Below are 19,611 nucleotides of genomic sequence, written 5' to 3' on the forward strand. Positions count from 1 at the left end.
CTGCTCTCTTTAGAAAGTGAAGTATTTTGCAAACCTAATTTTCCTTCTAAGGAGCCCTGGTGGTGCAATGGTTAAGTGCTCAGCTGCTAACCAAAAGGTCAATAGTTCAAAATACCAACTGCTCCGCAGGAAAAAGATGTGGCAGTCTGCTTCTGTAAAGATTTACAGCCTTGGAAACTCTATGAGGGAAGTTCTACCCTCTCCTTTAGGGCCGCCTTGAGTCAGAATCGACTGGACAGCAATGAGTTTAATTTTCTTTCTCAGGGGCTTGTACTAAAATTCTTGCTACAACAGGGAAGGTCCTATTCACCATCTTTTTCTATTGCTTTAGGAAACGTGCTCCTACGTTAGTTTTGTTTTGATCCAATAGAGTTCTAGGGAAATTGACTCCATTTTTCATTTTTTATGAAGTCAAAAGTAAGGTTAAGAAAAGTAAGTGAATTAAGCAATTTTATAAAGTCAGCATGTGTCAGAGCTGGGATTCAAACTTGGGTCTTTTGTGTCTCTTCCTGTTATGCTACCTCAACTCAGCAATGGTTTTTGGGTTTGTATAGAGATGGAAAGAACAATGAAGAATTATGACATCCAGTGTTCATAGAAAAAATCAGATGCCTAATTCCACTTAAATACAGAATTACCCGTAAACTCCCACAATCTCCAAGGTTTATCAGAGCCACAATTATACTCTTGCCCAAAATCATCCTAAATTTAGGATAGTTTTGAAAGTTCAGTGAATCCCTGTCTAGTTACATGGTGAGCGAGGATATTGTGCCTTTTTGACCAACAACTTTAATCCCCTATTTTTCAGGACATGTTCCATAGAAATATTTTTATGCCCAAGAGAGAACAAACACTGAATTTTTTTTTTCTTGGAAAGAAGATTAGATACAGGAGGACAGGGTCCTTTTCCCTATTCCTCATCTCCCATCACTACTCTTTTTTTTAGTTATTGCAAAAATATATATAACTCAATATTTGCCAATTTGACATTTTTTACGTGTACAATTTAGTGACTTCCATCGCATTAATCATGTCATGTAATCATCACTATTCTCCATTGCCAAATTTCTATCGCCATAACAGAAACTCAATGCTTCCTAAACAATGACTCCCCATCCTCCCTCCTTCCCGCCTGTGGTAACTACTAATAAACTTCAGCCTTTCTACATTAGCCTATTTTAGAAATTAAATTTCATATAAGTGGGATCATACACTATTTGTCCCTTTGTGACTGACTTATTTCACACAGCATATTGTTTGCATGGTTCATCCATATTGTAGCATGTATCAGGACTTTGGAAACCCTGGCGGCATAGTGGCTAAGTGCTACGGCTGCTAACCAAAAAGGTCAGCAGTTCGAAACCACCAGGCGCTCCTTGGAAACTCTATGGGGCAGTTCTACTCTGTCCTATAGGGTCGCTATGAGTTGGAATCGACTGGAAGGCAACAGGTTTTTTTTTTTTGTTGTTGTTGTTGGTTTTATCAGGACTTCATTTCTCTTTCTGGCTGAGTAGTATTCCATTGCATGTATATACCGCATTTGGCTTATCCATTCATCTGTTGGTGAACATTTAGGTTGTTTGCACCTTTTGGCTATAGTGACTAGTGCTGCAATGTCATCTCCCCACTGCCATCCTCTTAAAAAAAAAAAACAACTAAATCAGATATCTCTGTCAACCTAACCTGAGGAAAAAAAAACCAAACCCAGTGCCATCGAGTCAATTCTGACTCATGGCGACCCTATAAACTACTCATCTATTGAAGGGAATGCTTATTTGAAGGTGAATTATCTCATTACAAACAGTGAACTAGATGACATTAACCTCTGCAAAGCTGATCTTGTGAAGACTCACAGCAATGCAAAGCCCAAGAAGGTTTTCGGTGTTCAATTTCTTTAAGTTTCCGTCACTGCAATCATGCCCTTTGGTAGTTTCCAGTGTAGGTTTGCCATTATGGGCAATTATGTTTCTTATACGGTAAGGACGAGCCAGCAGAGCAGCATGTCGCGTTTATTTATAGACCACAGAAGGAAAATCATTCTTGTGGGGAAGAAAAAAAATACCTCCCTGTCATAAATATGAATGTATTTCAGTCAGTAAGCCTTAACTTAAAATTATGTGCCCCCCCCACCCCGACCTCATATTTTAATAAAAAGTTTGGAAAGTAGTAGTTAGGCAGTTTTATGTCAGATAAATAGTATACCTCTAGCTCATTATTGAAAGCATTCATTAAAGATTAAAAACATCATAAGGCTCTTTATAGAAATTTTAACTGGTCTTTGGATCTTGGCATTCAATTATCATTTCTGAAATCTGAAATCAACATATTTTATGTCTACATTGAGAGTACATTTGAAAATCCAAATTCAAAGCCCTGCCTTTTAGTGGGTTGACGGATGGCAAAGGGTTGCGATTATGCCTAATTTTCACCCTCTACATCACGAGCTCATTGATTATGTTTCTCAGCTTGCTAAGGGTTCTGGGAGGTGATTTTCAAGATGAATATTGCTATTTGCAGGATTTCCCGAATAGGAATATTTCTGGAGTAAATTGCACAAACCAAGAGATGCACAGTCAATTTTCACTCCAGCATAAACAATATATTTATTAGAACATTGCCCTTCAGGCTTTTTTTATTTGGGTTTCATTACACAGCTAGCTGCATTTCATCAATAAGCATGAAGTGCCAAGCAGGCAAAACTGAGGCTCACAGAGGGTATTACATATTTTTTTAACAAGTACTCAGAGATTGACTAGAGAAAACAAATGATCCGGGTGGTAAGGCCCTAGGCCCTTTGTTTCAGAGATAGCCATAGCCACTACAGCCAGAGCCCCCTCCCCCCTCAAAATTCTTTGAAATTACGAAATGGAGGCTACTTTCTTTGCATTAACTCGTTGCTAATTTTTCTTTTGTCTTTGACTTTGCTTATTGTGTGAGTGTGTGCTTTTTAAAATATTTTATTTATCTATTTTTTGTTGAGCCTGAACATTTTTAAAGGAAGTTTCTTTCTCTGTGTTAAATGAGGGGCATGTCCTCAAAACTGTTTAAAAACTTTCTTGTTGCTTTTCAGTAGGTTAAAGCTAAGTTGCCTTGAGCCAGAAGTCACTCGATGGCAACTAGCAAGAACAGCAACAAAGTTGAGTAAAGTCCATTTTCCCATCTTATTTTAACTGTAAAAAGGTTCAATCTCTTTAAGCAGAGACTACAATTAGCTGTAAAGACTAAATCACATATCTTATAGCAGAAGAACTCATACCATCTTACTAAATCATTTATTAGCCAGTGAACAGAGATAGAAGCTAGACAAAGAAGGATAAAGAACAGGTAAGTTTTTAAATTATTCACACAGGTTACCACATCCTGAGAATTATGGGGAGAAACTCTTGAATCATCATCTATGCAGATTTCTGTTCTTTTGTACCTTGAATACAGCCCATAAACCCATTGCCGTTGAGCCAATTTTGACTCACAGCGACCCTACAGGACAGAGTAGAACTGCCCCATAGGGTTTCCTGGAAACCCAGGTGGCATAGTGGTTAAGAGCTACAGCTGCTAATCAAAAGGTCGGGAGTTAGAATCTACCAGGTGCTCCTTGGAACCTCTATGGGGCAGTTCTACCCTGTCCTACAGGGTCGCTCAGAGTCAGAATTGACTCGATGGCAATGGATTTTGATATAGTGTTTCCTACGCTATTATCTTTACAGAAGTGGACTGCCACATATTTCTCCCATGGAGAGGCTGATGGGTTTGAACTACCAATCTTTCAGTTAGCAGCCAAGCTCTTAACCATTCTGCCACTAGGGCTCCTGGATATAGCCACAAGCAGGAAAAAAAAAAAAAAAAGCTATAGGCATATTTTTGAAATCTGCACTCCAGGGATGAAAAACTCAGAATATGCACACAAGACTGAAGCCAAAGGAGTTTTACTGCCAGGAAAAAAGCAGCTGCCTCTCCCCTCAGTGATTTAGACCAAGCTGCAGGAGGCAAATATCATGACTCTCAGAAACTACACACAGCCATGAGAGCGTTGACTTGTAGCTTTGATAAAGGAAAGTGATTAACACAGCTGACAGCGGCTTGCTCTCCAAACTGCAGGGACTCTATGGGGCCATGGATAAGCTAAGACTCAGTGCTGGTTTTCGACATTTGGGAGCTGTTCTGGCAGGCAGAGATTGGGACTAATGTCACGTTGGTTCAGTCAACAACATCCATTTGTGCCAGGAGACATTGTTATCTTTCCTCTTAAATATAGTCAATGCATAGGGATAAAACAAAAAACCAAACCCACTGCGGTCAAGCTGATTCCGACTCATAGCGACCCTATAGGACAGAGTAGAACTGCCCCATAGAGTTTCCAAGGAGCATCTGGTGGATTTGAACTGCCAGCCGCTTGGTTAGCAGCTGTAGCACTTAACTACTACACCACCAGGGTTTCCATGTATAGGGATAGCTAGGCGTTTAATCTATTTTTCATCACTGTAATGAAGAGGCATATTTTAACCAAAGGTTACATTTAAAAGTAGAAGGATGTGCTTTTTCTGGGGAGTTACAAAAAGCTACTTTCTGGTGAAAGGCTTATGGCCTTTCCTCCTCGCAGTATTAACTCAAGGAATTTTTAAGAGTATACTGGATCCAAGATAACTGAGAACCTGGATAAAATTATTGTGTGCTGGATTAAGAAACCGTACTTCATTGTTGAGATTGTGTAATGAGTAATGAAAAATCAGTATTGATGAGACGCAGTTGTACAGGAAAATTGGACCTAGTCGTATACCTCTGAAGACAAATTGTGTAATGTTGTTGTTAGCTGCCTTTAAGGCATTCCCAGACTCACGGCAACCCCAGGCACATTGAGACTGGAACATTGTGATCCATAAGGTTTTCACTGCCTGATCTTTTGAAAGTAGATTGCCAGGCCTTTCTTCCTTGTCTGTCTTAGCCAGGCAGGTCTGCTGAAAACTGTTCAATTTCATAGCAACATGCAAGTCTCCACTGACAGGTGGGCAGTGGCTGTGCTTGAGATGCACTGGATGGGAATTCAACCCAGGACTCCCACATGGAAGGTAAGAATTCTACCACTGAACCACCACTGTCTCCCACCACAGACTAGACAGGTGGAAAAGCTGAAGAGATCCCAGAGCTGATGGCTTCCCTGAATTTATGTGTCTTGTAGTCATAGTCACCCAGTCTTACCCCTTATGACCATGTGTGACCCAAGTGCAGGATGACTAGGTCATTAGAAGCCACACCTGGGAATCAAAAATTCCACTATGCCATCATTGTGCATGCTGTGTTGTTATCTGTCCTTTCTTAAAGCCAAGTAAACTTGGTACTGGGGGACACCTACCGTTCTTCCTGAGTTTGACTGTATCTGCACCCAACACCATGCCACCGGCTGAACAGCCTGGGTTTTGCACTGGCTAAATGATATCTCTAAAACGTCAGGAAGAAGTAATGGAAAAGTAATGGAGTTCACTTTGCAAATATACCTCATTTTAGTTGTAGCAAACCCTCCCCTCCTTCTCTCCTTATATTCCCTCAAGCCCATCTCTTCCAAATTTTCATTTTCTTTTCTACTACAGACTTCTTTTTGTCACTTCCCTTTCTTCTAACAAAACAGCAACTAAATGGAGATAAAAATGTTAGGCTTGTGTGTTGCTATGATGTGGAAAGCTATGCCTCCGGTATTTTAAATGCCAGCAGGGTCACTAGTGGTGGACAAGTTTCAGCAGAGCTTATAGACTAAGACAAACTAGGAAGAACAACCTGGAAATCTACTTCTGAAAACTAGCCAGTGAAAACCCTATGGGTTACAACAGAATATCGTTTGATAAAATCCTGGAAGATGAGGCCCCTAGGTTGGGGAAAAAACAAACAAACAAAAAACATTGCCGTCGAATCAGTTCTGACTCATAGCAGAGTAGAACTGCCCCATAGGGTTTCCAAGACTGTAAATCTTTATGGAAGCAGACTGCCACATCTTTCTCCCATGGAGTGGCTGGTGGGTTGGGACTGCTGACATTGTGGTCAGCAGCTGAGAGCTTGCCCACTGTACCACCAGGGCTGGCACTCAAAATACACAGTGGCTATAACTTGGCGTGCAATGGGCTTGAGCATGCCAAGGACTGTGAAGATGGTATAGGATTGGGCAATGTTTCATTCTGTTGTACATGGGATCACTGTGTACAATATGGTTGGAGTCAATTCAATGGCAGCTAACAACAACAACACATTAATTAATAGGTTGTGCTTTCAATTGAATTGGTTTATTTGACTGGCTAGTTAATATCTTAAGCCCCTAAGGAGATGCAAAACAGGAAGAATCCTCAGAATATGCTTCTAAGAAGGGAAGAAATAAGGAATAATCTATGACAACAGGGACACTAAATGGTGGCGATGGGGGTGCCCAATTGGTAGGTTGGTCTGGAGCCCAGGCTTACCTGTAGCATGTTTATCACTCTTCTGATTGCCTTACGATTTTTATTCATTAATTCAAAAATACTTACAAGTAACTCCCATATACTTGGCCCTGGGCTGAGGGTGGTTGGGAAGTGAATGTGGGAGTGGTGATAAAGAAGAGTCCCCTGCTGTCAAAGAACAGTGTAAGAAGCACTCAGGTCTGTGAACTTTAAGTGCCATTTAACATGAAAAAGGTTGGAGAAGATGGATACGGAGGTTTAAAAGAAATCCTAAGGGAGATTTGAACGATATTTAGGGTATGGAAGAAAGCTTTGAAGAGGCAATGACATCGACTTAGGTCTTGAAAGACAGAGAAAAATTTACCAGGCCAAAAAGAAAAAAGATGTTATTTTAAGAAGAAGGAAGGTCAAGAACCCAGGCAAAGCATGAAACCACATGGATCTAAAGATGCCATGTAATTTGGTGCAGCTGGAATAGAAGCAAAGGTTGTTGGTAATTGAGGAGAAGTGAGAATATCGGCAGAATAAGAAAATGGAAACGTAAATTTTCTGGGAAGGACTTTCAATGTCTACTAAAGAACCTAGACTTTATTTTGTAGGCACCTAGTGGGGAAGTAGTTAAGAGCTCAGACTGCTAACCAAAAGGTTGGCAGTTCGGATCCAGCAGCCTCTCCTTGGAAACCCTATGAGGCAGTTATACTGTGTCCTATTGGTCACTATGAGTCAGAATCGACTTGAAGACATACAAAAAAAAAAAAAAAAAAAAGATCTCCTAAGTGATTTCGAATTTACCTAAGGGATGAATATACAACTATATATCAAGTGCACTTGAAGTAAGAATGAAAAAAATGAACCAGAGTAACAAATATGAGGAAGGCATTCTAGTGGTAAGAGGTTAATGAAAACACTGTTGTTAGTAAAGGCTGGAAGACAAACAGGAAATGGTAGCCAGATAATAACAATAATGATGATGATGATTATAACAACAATGATGAGAATAATAAGGAAAATTCACAAGTAACTTAGTTCAGGGATATTGCTGTTATTTTAGAGAATAAGATTTAAAGCAAAAAGCCTGTACCTTAATGTCAAATGGTCCTGTTTGATTTGGTTGACTGTAAATTTCCAGCTGATTCCTAATAGGAGACAGCCACAGAAGCAGATGATTTAACTCCTCTTCAAACTGCCCAAGGTCTCTTATGTGAGCCTCAATTTCTTCTTGCTTCTCAGGTAGATCTCTAGAAACCTGAAAGGAAAAAATAAAAATATGGGAAAATTTTCTCATGGTGTAAAGCAAAAAGGAAAAAGAAGTATTCTCAAAATTATTTCTTATAAAATAGTTACAAAATGTTATGGACATATACTAATTTCAGTATTTTAATAGCATGATATTAATTATGTGCATCTTTTATAGTAGCATTTAATACATGTATTAGAAATTGTTCATTTATCCTCTCCCTAAAAATTCTAGGCATTGTAGATACTAACGCCTTCTTGAAAATTCAAAAACAAAACACATCCACACAAATGCACACCCAACTGATGCCAGGGAAGGAATACATTATTCATCTACCCGCTCAGTTGTGCATTATATGTCAGGCTCTGTGCCTTTGAGGTTATAAAAATGAGTAAGCCCAAGTTATTCAGCATTACTATCAGATATCTAACAGATCTAAATCTCAAATGCATGAGAGTTATTTTCAAAGAGCATCATAAAACACAAAGCAAACCAGAACTATAATTTTTGTTTGTTTAGCAACTACTTTCTTCCAATATACTTGCTTCTATTTTTCTTTCCTGCAAAGCCTAACCAAGGAAAATTGATGAGGTAAGAGTTTTGTGAGCTATAGTTTGTGAGCCCTATTGTAACCAAGTACAACAGAAGCAAACAATTGGGATGAAAAGTAGAAATGATGTTTGGATTTGAGTAGAATATAACAGATTGATTATAGGTTATTTTTATTATGGGCTTGGTATGTGCCAAGCACCGTGTTTGGACCTTCCATGCTTAGGAGCTATGACGAGCTACAGCTGCTAACTGAAAAGGTTGGCAGTTCCAATCCACCAGCCACTCCTTGGAAATCCTATGGGGCAGTTCTACTCTGACCTGTAGGGTTGCTATGAGTCGGAATTGACTCTATGGCAACGAGTTTGTTTTTTGGTTGTTTTTTAAATCTACCTAACAATCCTTTGGAACCCTGGTGGTGTAGTGGTTAAGTGCTACAGCTGCTAACCAAGAGGTCAGCAGTTCAAATCCACCAGGCACTCCTTGGAAACTCTATGGGCAGTTCTACTCTGTCCTATAGGGTCGCTATGAGTTGGAATTGACTTGACAGCACTGGGTTTTTTTTTTTTTTTTAACAATCCTTTGATAGAGGTACTGTTTAAAAACAAAATCACGTTGCCATTGGGTCAATTCCGACTCATAGTGACCCTTTAGCACAGAGTGGAACTGCTCCATAGGGTTTCCAAAGAAAGGCTGGTGGATCTGAACTGCCAAACTCTTGGTTAGCAGCCGAACTCTTAATCACTGCATCACCAGGGCACCATAGATACTACTACTATCCTGATTTTTACATAGATGATAATGCTGGTATTGAGAAAGGTTAGATAAAGTGGGAAGCAGTATAGTATGGTGTTAAAAATTGTGGGGTCTAGAGTTAGGCTGAAGTCCCTGGGTAGTACAGTTAATGTGCTTGACTGCTAATCAAATGTTATGGATTAGAGTCCACCCAGAGGCACCTCAGAAGAAATGCCTGCTGATTTCCTTCTGAAAAATCTGCCAACAAAAACCCAGTGGAGCACAGTTCTGCTCTGATATACATGGGGTTGCCATGAGTCAGAGTTCGCTAGACGGCAACTAGTTTAAAAAAAAAAAAGTTTAAATTTAGGCTAAAACCCAAAGACCAAACTTGTTGCTGTAGAGTTGAGTCTGACTCATAGTGAACCTATAGGACCGAGTAGAACTTGCCCCATAGGGTTTCCAAGAAGCCACTGGTGATTCGAACTGCCAACCTTTTGGTTGGTAGCCATAGCTCTTAACCACTGCGTTTGGTTTTAAATCCTGGTTCCAGCTCTTGTCAAATGAACACAATGACAGTACCTGCTTCATAGGGTTCTGGTGGGGATTAAATAAAGGAATCCATAAAAATAGCTTAGAACAATACTCTGCACAGTAGTGAATAAAAATAAAGTCTTTAAATATTAACTATTATTGCCCAAGTTCTAATGGTAAGGAAAGAGCCAGGATAAGTAAAAGTAAAGACTTTTTCTTTAAATTATCAAGGGTTAAAACAGGAACACAGGAATAAAGGATGTGAATCCACAAGGTCAACTTTTATGATATTATTAGTAACAATATCCTAATAATATATTACACTGTAATGCAAATATGTCATAATATACATCTATTTGATGATAATATTATTATGATATTATGAATAGGAGTACATTTAAAAGTTAACTATGTAAATATATTAATATACTAGTGTATCATAATGTTCCATAATTTAGAGCAATAGTTTTATATGCTTTTGAAAGGGCTAATTAACATTAGATTCTTTTCACTGGTCCCAAGAGTTTTGGGGTAAAAAGGAGAAACATGGATAAAACAATCAATCAACTGATTTATAGGGAAAGAGATCTGACACATGCTCTTTGTCTTAGCTATCTAGTGCTGCCATAATAGAAATACCACAAGTGGATGGCTTTAACAAAGAGAAATTTATTCTTTCACAGTCTAGGAGGCTAGAAGTCCTAATTCAGGACGTCATCTCTCGGGGAAGGCTTTCTCTCTCTATTGGTTCTGGGGGAAGGTCCTTGTTATCAATCTTCCCCTGGTGTAGAAGCTTCTTAGCACAGGGGCCCCGGGTCCAAAGGACACGCTCTGCTGCTGGCACTACTTTCTTGGTCGTATGAGGTTCCTCTCCTCTCTGCTAGATTTTTCTCTTTTATGTCTTAAAAGAGATTGTCTGAAGATACAACCTAATCCTGTAGACTGAGTCCCGACTCATTAACGTAACTCCCTCCAATTCTGCCTTATTAACATCACAGAGGTTAGGATTTACAACACATAGGAAAATTACATCAGAGCACAAAATGGAGGACAATCACACAATACTGGGAATCACGGCCTAGTCAAGTTGACAAACATTTTTGGGTGACACAATTCAATCCATAACATTATTATATGCACACAGTGTGTATAATGAAACATATTGCATTTCCATGATTGTGTATAATGTATGTATATGCATGAGTAAAGAGCTGACATCTGACCTGGGCTGATGTTGACCAGCCTGGGACTAACCTTAAGCCCCCACAGGACTGTTTCCTTAGAAATGCCAACTTTAGGATAAGTGGAGAATGTTGGGCCTGCTTTGTTTGCTGTGTGGAACTGCACCTAGATTGGGACGAGACATGAGTTGCAATACAGGTCCTAGGTCTTTGTGACTAAATGGTATAAAAGATTGATGGGAAATAGAGGTTGTGGCTTCTATTCAAGGTGACCCTGACATCTCTTGGATCTCATTCCCGGCAGCCTTTCCCTGTGTGGGAGAGGGTGCAAAAGAAGCTCCATGTTCAGGTAGCTGCCAGACTTCTCAACAAAATGATGCTGCTGTATCTGCTTCATTGCCTGCTTCATATCCTGCTACAAAGCCAAGTGAGGGGCAGTGGTGGCTCAGTGGTAGAATTCTCTCCTTCCTTGCAAAAGACCCAAGATTGATGGCCAGCCAATGGAACTCATGCGCACCACCAGCCCATCGGAAACCCAACATGGGGAATGTTTCCTTCAGTTGTACGTGGAGTCTCCATGAATCGGGGCCCAACTCAACCCAATGGTAGCTAACAACAACATAAAGCCAAGTAAATATTGTATTAAATGAAGGCCTATTTGTTTTTTGTGGGAGTTCAAACCCCATAATCCCATCTGTGGTGCTGCACTATGTTTGTATATATGTGATAGGTGGTATCATGAATGCAATTCTATGTATATGACATATAATCTAATAATGCTCACAACTTATTTTTTCCAACATTTAAAAGGATATAACTAGAGTTTTTTTAATATTTTTATTGGGTCGTTTTCTACTCACAAGTACATGCGAAAAGCATTTTATGGCTTCAACTAACAGCGTCTAAGAACCTCTATTTTCTGAAGCTACTGGAGATAATAGCCATCATATTTTCCTAAAATCTCTAAAATCGGTCTATGAACACATTTTTATCTGATCAAAAGTAGCTTCCTTTTCCTTTAGGCTTCAGATGTAAGCACAGAAATCTGTATAGCGTTTAAGTAAGGTTGTTGGTTTCCTTCTCAACTGCTTTGCTCACACCTCCCAGCTTTCAGGGGTACAACAATCCCTGAACAGAAAACAGCACAAGTGGTGAGAAGATCTGACTAATATCTAGAGTAATTAAATCATAGCTTATAATGAGACTTTGGACACACAAGCAGTTTTCAACGTAGTTATGAAGTCTGCATTAGGGATAACCCTATAGACCTTATGTTTCCCGCCTTTGTAGTATTTACCTCACTCTATTTTAATTTGTTATTTACTTCAACCTCTCTCACTGAGGTTTGATTTATGAATGAACTGGCTTCCTATACATGATAAACTTTCAATAAATACCTGTTGAATGAAAGACAATTTACAAATTCAGGACTAATTAATTAATTATTTTTAATGTATGGATAGAAATATCTGTCTAGACTACCCATCCACATAAAAAAATGTAAATTTTCTCCTCAAGTTAAACAGCTTTAGTTTAATTAACAAAAATATTAGTAAATTGGACTACATAAAAACTAGAAACTTCTGCATGCCAAAGAAAACCAAGGCAAAGTTAAAGAACAAATGACAAACTTGGCAAATACATTTGCAACTCAATCTCAGTCAAAGGCCTAGTTTTCCTAAGACATATAAAGAGCTTCTGTAAATTAATAAGAAAAGGCAAAAAGTACAAAAGAAAATTAGACAAAAGCTAGGGACAGTTCACAGAAAATAAAATACAAAGGGACTTTAGACATAGGACAAGAAGCCCAGCCATGGTCATAATGAGAGAAATGAAAATCAGAACTTCATCCATCATGTTAGCAACAACCCAGCTCTGAAAACATCCCACGCTGCCAAGGCTGTGGGAAAATAGAGACTCTCACACGTGGCTGATAGGATGCATCTATTGGTGCACCCAACTGGAAGACAGTTCGTGACTCAGAACTTCTAGGAATTTATCTTATAGATATATTCACAGGCACATGAAATGCCATATACAGGTTATTCATTGTTTATGATGACAAGCCATTAGAAGAACAACCTAAATGTCCAGCAACAGAGAACTGGTTAAATAAATTATGACTCACATATATGATGAACATGTGGTCCATGTAAAAACTGAAGAAGATATTTCTGTTTTGAAACAGGAAGACCTCCAAAATATATTAAGTAAAAACAAATGAAGATACAGAAGAGTACACCTAGTATGCTGTCATTTTTGTAAAAAAAGAGACAGGAGATTATTTATATTTGCATAAACTATTTCTGGAACTGAAATAAATGCTTGGTGAGAATAGGAGCAGATGGGGGATAAAAAAAGCAAAAAACAAAACAAAAACAAAAATGGACCAGTCTATTCTGACTCATGGAGACCTCATATGTTGCAGAGTATAACTGTGCTCCATAGGGTCTTCAAGGCCGTGACTTTTGAGAAACAGATTGCTAGGACTTTCTTCCAAGGTACCTCTGGGTGGGTTTGAACTGCCATCCTTTAGGTTGGTATTCCAATGCTTTACCTCACCTAGGGACTCCTAGATAGAGGGTTGGGTGGAGATTTTTCAACATATTTTAAATACATTTTTTTTAAAATGTAAATGTCTTTGCAAAAAAAAAAAGGTGGGGGTAAGTTAATTTTAAAAGAAAAATGATCAGCTTTTCTTCTCACCACTAAATATTTGTGAGAAATTGCACTTTGTATATTTTAATAATGAATCATTATTAATAAAAAAAAAATAGGCGATGGTATATCTAAAGAACAGATGCTCTTAATATTTTCCTATGACAATTTCACAGGGTTAATAGTAGGGTGGAAATTGAGACCTTCTAACAGGTAATTTTTGTGCTCCCCCTCTCTTTCAAAATAATCATAGGGGTTGATGTCTTCTTCAATATGTCATGGAAAAAGATAACAGGTGTGAGTAATTTATGATGTTAAGAGTAAGTTTTATGTCCGTTTCTACATGTCTTAAAATAATTTCCTTTTGCCGTTACTACTTCACATTCTCATAAAAATATAAAGACACAAAAACTTGACTAGGAAAACACATCATTTTCCCTAAGCATCTTTTTAAGTATTATAAAACCATATGCTTCATGCAATATGTTCCCTGTAGTGAAAGAAAACAATTAAATATATCCAGTTTCCTTATGTGTTAATATAGTATATAACCAAATCTTGACCTAATTTCACGCAAGATTGGCTTCCTTATTCTTTCAATTTCTGATGTGTTGAAGCTTTAATATTAGCATAAAGAGGTGCCTGTTTTAAAAATAAACAGATATTCGATTCTGACTTCATACTTTACACAAAAAGAAAATCTAGAGAAATTAAAGCATTAAATATAAAATTTTTTTTTTAATAACAGAGCCAGAATAAAATATTGGTGTGGGGAAGCCCTTTAAAAGCAGAAAGGGATATGAAAAACTATACAATATAATATTTTTATGGTTCATCTAGAAATTAAAGCCAATAAGCAAAGTTAAAAGCAAATGACAACTGGGGATATTTGCAACACCTATCAGATGAAAGGGTAATATTCTTACTATATAATGTACTCTAAAATGGAAAAAGGACATAAATAGGAATTTGACAAAAAAAAAAAGGCAAACAAGCAATAAAAAAGAAAAAAAAATTCAACCACTATGTAATCATTGAAATGAAAATTAAACAGCAACGATACAGCATTGTTTAGCTATTATATTGTCTCTTGTGAAAAGTATGCGTCAAAGTTCTGGAAAATAAGCACTCATAAGTTTGTTGGGGAAACCCTGGTGGCGTAGTGGTTAAGTGCTACAGCTGCTAACCAAAGGGTTGGCAGTTCAAACCCGCCAGCCGCTCCTTGGAAACTCTATGGGGCAGTTCTACTCTGTCCTATAGGATCGCTATGAGTTGGAATCGACTCATTGGCACTGGGTTTGGTTTGGTTTGGTTTGAAGTTTGTTGGAAGGTAAATTCTTACATTTTAGAAGTTGTTTTTGACAATTCATATAAAAACAAGACTTCTATGCAGAAAACTACAAACATTACTAAGAGAAATTAAGGAAAACCTAAAAAGTAGAGGAATATACCTTGTTTATGGATTGGAAGGGCCAATATTGTAAAGATACTAGTTCTCCTCAAATAACTGATAGATTCAATGCAATCCCAATAGAAATCACAGCAGCTATTTTTTAATGAAAACCGACAAGCTGATTATAAAATTTATATGGAAATGCAAAGGGCCAAGAACATCCAAGGCAATCTTGAAGAACAAAGTTGGAAACATATGCTGCCAGATATCAATATTTATTATAATTAAGTCTGTATAGCATTGATGTGAGGACAAATAGACTATAAACTGTTGCCTAATTTATGACAATGCTGCTGCTGTAGTTAAGTAGAGAGAGGATGTCTTTTCAATAAATGGTGCCAGGTTAATTGCATATTCATAGGAAAATAAAAAAGATTCTTAAATTCTACTTCCCACCATACACCCCCCCCAAATTAATTCCAGGTTGTTTGTAGATCTCAGTGCAAAAGATAAAACCATAACATTTCCAAAAGAAAAGAGACAATATCTTAATGACTTTCAGGGAAGTAATTATTTCTTAAACAAGACATAAAAAAGCACTAGCCATAATGCAAAAGATTGATAAAGTGAACTTCATTAAAAATAATAAATTCTGTTCAACAAACAACACAGTTAAGAAAACAAAGAGAGAAAAGAAAAAAAAAAGACACAGTTAAGAGAAAAAAAGCAAGGTCCAGGATGGAAGAAAATGTTTGCAATGCATATAATTGACAAAAGACTAGTATCCAAAGAACTTCCACATCTATAAGAAAAATACAGACAACCATATTTTAAAAATGAGCAAAAGCTTTGCATAAGCACTTCACAAAAAAGATATAAAAACAGCATGTCTAATTAAGGGATTGCAAATTAAAACACAATGAGATACCAATTCATATCTACCAGAATGGCTGAAAGGAAAAAAAGATGGAAAAGACCTGCTCTTGATGACAATGTGAAAAAACTGAAACTCTCATACACTGCTGGTGAAGAGTGAGTTGGTACAACCACACTGCAAAAGTTTATGATGTATTTGCAAGTCCGAACATGCATATATTATTACATGACCCAGCATTCTACTACCAAGTCCACTCAAAAGAAACGTGTACACATACTAAGCAAAGGACACAACAGGTCATAACAGTATCCTTCGTAACAGCCCCAAACTAGACATGGCCTAAATGTCTATCAACAGTGGAATGGATATACTGTGGTATAGTCACACAACGGAATATTGCACAGCAAAAAAGTATATGAATTACAGCACATACAACAACATAGATGACGCTCACAAAAATAATATTGAAAAAAAGAAGCCAAATATTAGGACATACACAGTATGATTGATTCCATTTATGTTTAAGTTCAGACAGGCAAAACTAATCTGTAACAATGAAAGTCAGAAAAGTTGTTTCCTTTGGGTGAGGGTAGTGGCTGAGGAGGGGTTAATGATTGGTAAGGGGACTGAGGGAGGCTCCTTCCGAGATGTTCTAATTCTTGATCTGGGTGGTAGTAACACGGGCGTGCTAACTTAAAAACTAGATAGAGGAGAATATCAGACACATACATAGAAACATGCAACAAGAACGTTCAATTCTGTCATTCACACTAGGGAAAAACTGAAACAAAATCCTCTCAAATAGAATAAATTACATCCATGTACTGGAATACATGAGGCATTAGTGGGTCAGTGGTAGAATTCTCACCTTCTATGTGGGAGACTTAGGCTCGATTCTTGGCCAATGTACCTCATGGACAGCTACCACTTGTCTGTCAGTGTGCTTTCCTATATCATGTTGAGCAGGTGTCAGTGGAGCTTCCAGACTAAGAAGACTAGGAAGAAAGGCCTGGCTGTCTACTTCCAAAAATCAGCCAATGAAAACCCTATGGATCATAATGTTCCAAGTCCTTTGTGCTCGAGGTGTCCACGAGTTGGGATGACTTGATGGTTTTTAATGACAACAACATCTAATGGAATGCTTTGCGACCATTAAAATACACATTGGGAAAAGTATTCTATTATATAGAAAAATATTCGTGGCATAGTAATTAGTAAAAAATAGGTTACAGAGCAACTAGGGTCATATAACAACGTGTGTATAAGTTTTTGTATGAGACACTGAATTGTAAACTTTCACTGAAAGGACAATAAAAAATGTATAAGAATAAGTTATAAAACCACACATAAATTATGTCTCAAAATTTCCATGCGTACTTTACAATCAATATCTACACTTAGATACACACACACATATTTTTTCAATGATGGGAAATACATGCACCAAAATGTAATAAATTTGTGGATTATGATCAATTTAAAATCATTTCAAAATAATCTTCATACTATTGTTTAATCAATAATTTCTATATCTTGGTAGCCTTGCTATTAATTTTATAAAAGAAACTTGGATAAAATAAGTTGTTACAGTGATTAAAAAATAGTATATATTTAATGTTTGTTGCCCTTTCCATTTCAGACCTTCATCACATTTTGTGAAAATTGCCAATTTAGATAAGTAGTAACTTCCATGATAATTCAACCCATTTCCAAAAATTTAATTATAAATTCTGAATTCTGAATTTTTCTTAATTAAAAATATGGATGATAGGTGATTAAATTTTAACTTGCTTTTAAAATTCCTATCTCATAGAATTGCAAACTAAGTATCAGGTGAACAAAATTTTAGATGTAAAATAAAATTATAAAAATAATGAAGATATAGGTGAATATTTTTATAATTTTGGTAGTAGGTAAAGCATTTTTTATGCCTGTCACAAAAGCAAAACAAATATTTTTATTTATTTTAAAATAATATTTAAATCTATATGATTTAAAATTTATGAAGTGGTAGATTTAAATCCAAAACCAAATAAATCAGTTACATAAAAAAATCAAACAAGCAAAAGAAAAATTAAAAACCAAAAAACAGTCTAACTTAAAGAATTTGATAGACATTCTTAGATAAAAACATTCTCACAAATCAATAGAAAATCTCAACCAAAAAAAAAAAAATAGGCAATGATCAGGAATAAGCAATTCATGGAAGAATTATAATGGATCTGTAAGCCTTATATTAAAAGCTGTTTAATTCACCAGGAATCATATAAATGAAAATTTGAACAGTGTGGTATCATATTTCCACCTATGGACTTGGCAAAGCTTTCAAAAAGGACCTTGTTTAATAACACAATTGTTCCATACAACGGCAATTGTGCAGAGAAGTGGGTCTTATCATATACTGCTGGTCTAACAGGGATGGAGTTACCCTTGGGGGTGAGGCGGGGAGTAGATGGGTAGAGTCATGTAGTACATACCCAAAGTCTTACAAAATATTCCTATACTTAGACTAGAGATTCTACTTCTAATAATTTATCCTAAAGCAATAATGATGCACTCATTTATTAAGCTACAATAATGTTAACAACAGCTTCACTTATAAATAGAAGACGTTTGAAACAGTTTACCAAAAACTAAAACCAAACCCTTTGCCGTCCAGGTTATTCCAACACATAGCAATCCTATAGGACAGAGTAGAGCTGCCCCAAAGGCTGTAATCTTTTCTGGGTTAAAAGGTTTATCTTTTCTTAGTTGCATTTTTGTTTTTCTGCAATGAACGTGTACTATTTTTAATTTTTAAAAATGGCTGTTTGAAATATAGGTGCACATGTATACTTCTTCTATAGAAATAGGTAGTATTTGCACAGTAATTACAAAGTTTCAAGCACTGTTCTAAGTGTTTTATACATATCAACAGCATGTAATAACAACAACCCAATGCGGTAGGGTTGTTTCCATTTTATAGATGAAAAACTGACACAGAGAGGCTAAGTTTCTTACCCAAAGTCACACAGCTGGTAAATGGTAAGCGAGCTAGGATTTAAACTCAAGTGTTCTGACTTTGAAGCTATACTCTTGTGTCCCATTCTCTTTAGTTATGTGATTTTGAGAACCTACTGATATGAATACAAAAAGAAAGTCTGCCTTCTTCAACGATGTTTCTTAAATAAATTCCTTTAGTTACTGGTAGAGCCTTATTAGAATTTCCTCATAACTTTTGAAAGCATGAGGGATGATAAAGTCCCATTGTCCTTGCAACTACCAAATTCAACTTTCAAAATTGCCAATTACTTTTTATTCACTCACTTAAAATCATACGACTGATTCCCAGTTGATTCCAAATTCTTCAGCTGCCTTTCCTTTTAAAATAACCCTCAACAGCCTGACCTTATCCTCCATTCTCTTCACCTTTGTAATAACAAAACTCTCCATTTTGGTCAAAATGGTGCCCTCATTTTTCTTAACATGACCATTGACCTTATCTCCTTTTGTATCTCTGTCAGCATCTACTTTCCCATTAATTTTTTTTTTTCCTTCAGTAAAAGATCTCTCTTCTTAATTGACATATATAAAAAATCTTACCCATCTTTCATGGGATGGGTAAAAAAAAGTGCCATCTCCTCAGTGAAGATTGTCTGATCCTTCTGGATGGAAATAATCATTCTCCCTAATAATTATCTGCCCTACCACTTTAAATCCTGTCAGTTATTGCCCTTTTTCTCTATTTTATTGTTCTCGTGTCTTCTTCCCTTGCCTCTCCCCAAGAGCTTGAACGCACACACATACACACACAGAGACACATACACACAAACAGGTACAACTGAATTTTAACATCTTTGTTTGCGTTTGAGCACCTTTCTCTTATATGGGTTAGCATTTGTTGAATGAACATTCCCAGAAACCAATTATTTTCTAATAGACAGAGAAGATGGAGTTGAGGATTAAAATCCAGAACTCTCTAGGAAGCGCTTACATTCTCATAAATGTCACATTTTCTAACACCCCTTCTTTAGTCTGTGTGTGAAACG

The 19,611-nt window shown here is 37.0% G+C and overlaps 1 protein-coding gene across 1 annotated transcript in view; it reads right to left on the reverse strand.

The window, feature by feature from the left end:
- DMD (dystrophin) overlaps positions 1 to 19,611 on the reverse strand; it is a 1,889,362-nt gene that overhangs the window by 862,750 nt on the left and 1,007,001 nt on the right. Inside the window, exon 43 of the mRNA XM_010599731.3 lies at positions 7,501 to 7,665. Coding sequence (XP_010598033.2) covers positions 7,501 to 7,665 — 165 coding nt within the window. The remainder of the gene's footprint in view (positions 1 to 7,500; positions 7,666 to 19,611) is intronic.

The sequence above is a fragment of the Loxodonta africana genome, chromosome X (assembly GCF_030014295.1).
Source record: "Loxodonta africana isolate mLoxAfr1 chromosome X, mLoxAfr1.hap2, whole genome shotgun sequence".
Classification (NCBI taxonomy): domain Eukaryota; kingdom Metazoa; phylum Chordata; class Mammalia; order Proboscidea; family Elephantidae; genus Loxodonta; species Loxodonta africana.